This window comes from Penaeus japonicus, unplaced genomic scaffold, assembly GCF_977035675.1.
Source record: "Penaeus japonicus unplaced genomic scaffold, GWHDUDI00000001_assembly GWHDUDI00000006, whole genome shotgun sequence".
Taxonomy (NCBI): domain Eukaryota; kingdom Metazoa; phylum Arthropoda; class Malacostraca; order Decapoda; family Penaeidae; genus Penaeus; species Penaeus japonicus.
Genome location: NW_028234408.1, coordinates 20571571 through 20574070, shown reverse-complemented (window position 1 = coordinate 20574070; position 2500 = coordinate 20571571). Strand labels below are relative to the sequence as shown.

The window sequence follows — 2500 nt, the reverse complement described above, 5'->3', positions numbered from 1 at the left end:
TATTATTTTTTATTGTAATATCCACACAGCGAAAACATTGTGTATATGTCGAGTTCTTCCTATTGATATATATGGATGCGTGAATTTCAGAATGCATTTTAATGTTTGCCGTAAGGATTCAGACAAATTTCGATATTGATCACTCTTAAGCAACTATAGAAAATGAGAGAAAATCATCATACTTGATTTGGCTATCTTGTACACGTGTCCTAATCAGTTCAGGATGCAGCCACTGGTTCATTGTTATGTATTTGAATGAATTCCCAGGTTGAATGCTTTCAGGGTCTATGAATGATTCTGTGGAAGACTTTACTCTTGTTATCTCTCCAGCACGATCACCCTGGCGTCGCTATGGAGTTAGCTGAATCCTCTTTATTTTTTGCCTATTTGATCTGATGGACAGTTTGTGAAGATGCTTTGCCACTCTCATAATGTTCCGAAATGGATGTTTAGTGTATGGCGTCTTCCCCTTGCGAATCGGAATGCTGGCGATAAAACAGAAGGAACGAAAAGGTCGGATGCAGTGTGAACGGCATCCATGGTAATGCTCAAAGAGTGAAAGGGATTTTCATGTCTGTTAAGTTATTTAGTGAGTGCAAAAGCATAATTGCTTTGGTGCAATTACATTCTGCGTAGAGCACCTATCAGCAAACAAAGTTACTTCTCTGATCCCTGTAATATTTAGACAAGTCTATATACCGTTTTAGTCTACGGAATTTTAGATTACCCAGACGCCAATCGATGCTGTAGATCTTATTTGTTCGGGGGGGTTGGCACGCTGGATCTCAGCTGAGCATTCTGTTGTTTGTAAATAATTGTCTATTTCTATTGATGACTGCTAAGGCTACATCGTGTATATCATTCAATCTTTGTTGCATCAGTCCTCTTAGATTTTTGGTTTGAGTGAGTGCATGAATGGATGTGTGAGTGAATGCATTTGTATGACAGAAGATAAATTTGCGTTTGCCAACATGCGTTCGAGAGAGCGCACGGATGTGGGATTGTAACTGCGTCTACAACGAGAGTGCAACGTCATACTTGGCCATTAACCATAATTTGTTCGAACATTGATCCGGTTGAGCGGAGCTTTGCATTACTGTCAGTTGCTGTGTGTCTCTATAAGTGTGGGGCTATTTGCATGCTTAAATTTGGTTAAGCGGCGGCGCAATGTGTGTAGCCGCCCAAGGTGTCAATACCTTACTTCTAGTAGTACTTCCCGGAACACTGCGGCTGCTCGTCTACTCGCCCTTCCGCCAATGTTGAGCAGGTGTTGTGCGCGCTTGTGTTGCAGTTTCTGCTGACCGACTCAGGACAGACGTGATGGACATTTGTCTCGAGAGATATGAAGAACCTGTGCCCGAAGAGTAAGTTGCGAGGAGTCAAATATGGAAGAGGAAAGACCAGAAAGAAAAAGAAAGAAGGGAACGGGAGGAGGAGGGAGGGGAAGGGAATTCAGGGTCATAGAGTAAAAGGGTGTTGTTCACCCTGATACTTGACAGCTGTCTCTCCTCGCAGGTGTCATGCTGTTAAAGCCTCGGGATCCCGCATGCCTTTCCTATCACCGAATGTGTCATTTATTAAACATTATTAGTCCGACCGACAACAACCGCGCTGGCATGACAAAGAGTTGATCTCAGAGTGGTACTGCAACGCGCTGCCTGGAGGTGACACGCAGGGAGTCCCGCTTCTATGGGCCTTTGGATGGCGTTGGGGCATATAGTGTGATGGCATGTGTCTGTGTTTGTCAGGGCTATGCACTTTGTATGGTGTATGACGCAACGGATCTCAGGATCACGAAGGAGACCCTAAGAAGCTAGCGTGAAGAATGTGCAAGTGAGACTGCACGAAAGGACTTGAAGCGCAACGAGGCGGTCCATTGTTGCATAAGACCATTAAGGTGTTGAATATTGCGTGACCATTGGGTGGCACTGTTATTTTTCTCGAGCTGCAGTGTGACGTACTTTGTGACGAAGGAGTGACGCAGCGGAGGACACAAATCATGAAATGTTGCGATGCATCATTGCTACAAGATACGGAAGAATCGTAGGACGATATATGGGTAAGGAAATGAGAGGTTTAAGATGACGAATTGTTGATAGTAAGGACAGCTTTCTGGAGACTAACTCCCCGTTAGTTTAGTGAAGCGTTGTGCATGAGGTTTGGAGAGAGAGATGGGGGGGGGGTGAAGAATGGGCGGGGGAATAGTGAGAGCCCAGCTGCTCTTGGCTTGGGCGTAATACATCAAACATTTTCACGGCTTGGTGAGGGCCACGGTGGGTGGAGGAAGGAGAATGGTGTATACTGTGTCTATGGATCCAAAGGAACATTCGACATTGCATACAGGATCTATTAGCGAAGACTAGAGCCCCCCCTCCCCCCTGCCATTTTTCTCTCTCTTACCGGCCATACCCAACGTGGTACGCCTCCCTCCCTCCCTCTTACCCTCCCTCCCTCTCACCCTCCCTCCCTCCCTCCCTCCCTCCCTCCCTCCCTCCCTCCC

General features: G+C 46.0%; 1 protein-coding gene across 11 annotated transcripts in view; it reads left to right on the top strand.

Annotated features, from left to right (window-relative positions):
- Positions 1 to 2500, top strand: part of ena (ENAH actin regulator enabled) — a 142856-nt gene that overhangs the window by 112348 nt on the left and 28008 nt on the right. The window contains exon 1 of one of the 11 annotated variants that reach the window (XM_043016229.2): positions 1617 to 2059. The exons of 9 other annotated variants lie outside the window; for them this stretch is intronic. In XM_043016229.2, coding sequence (XP_042872163.1) covers positions 2013 to 2059 — 47 coding nt within the window. In that variant the 5' untranslated portion in view covers positions 1617 to 2012. Of the gene's footprint in view, positions 1 to 1616; positions 2060 to 2500 lie in introns of those variants that run through there. One more of the 11 variants, XM_086537710.1, reaches the window with a different exon arrangement.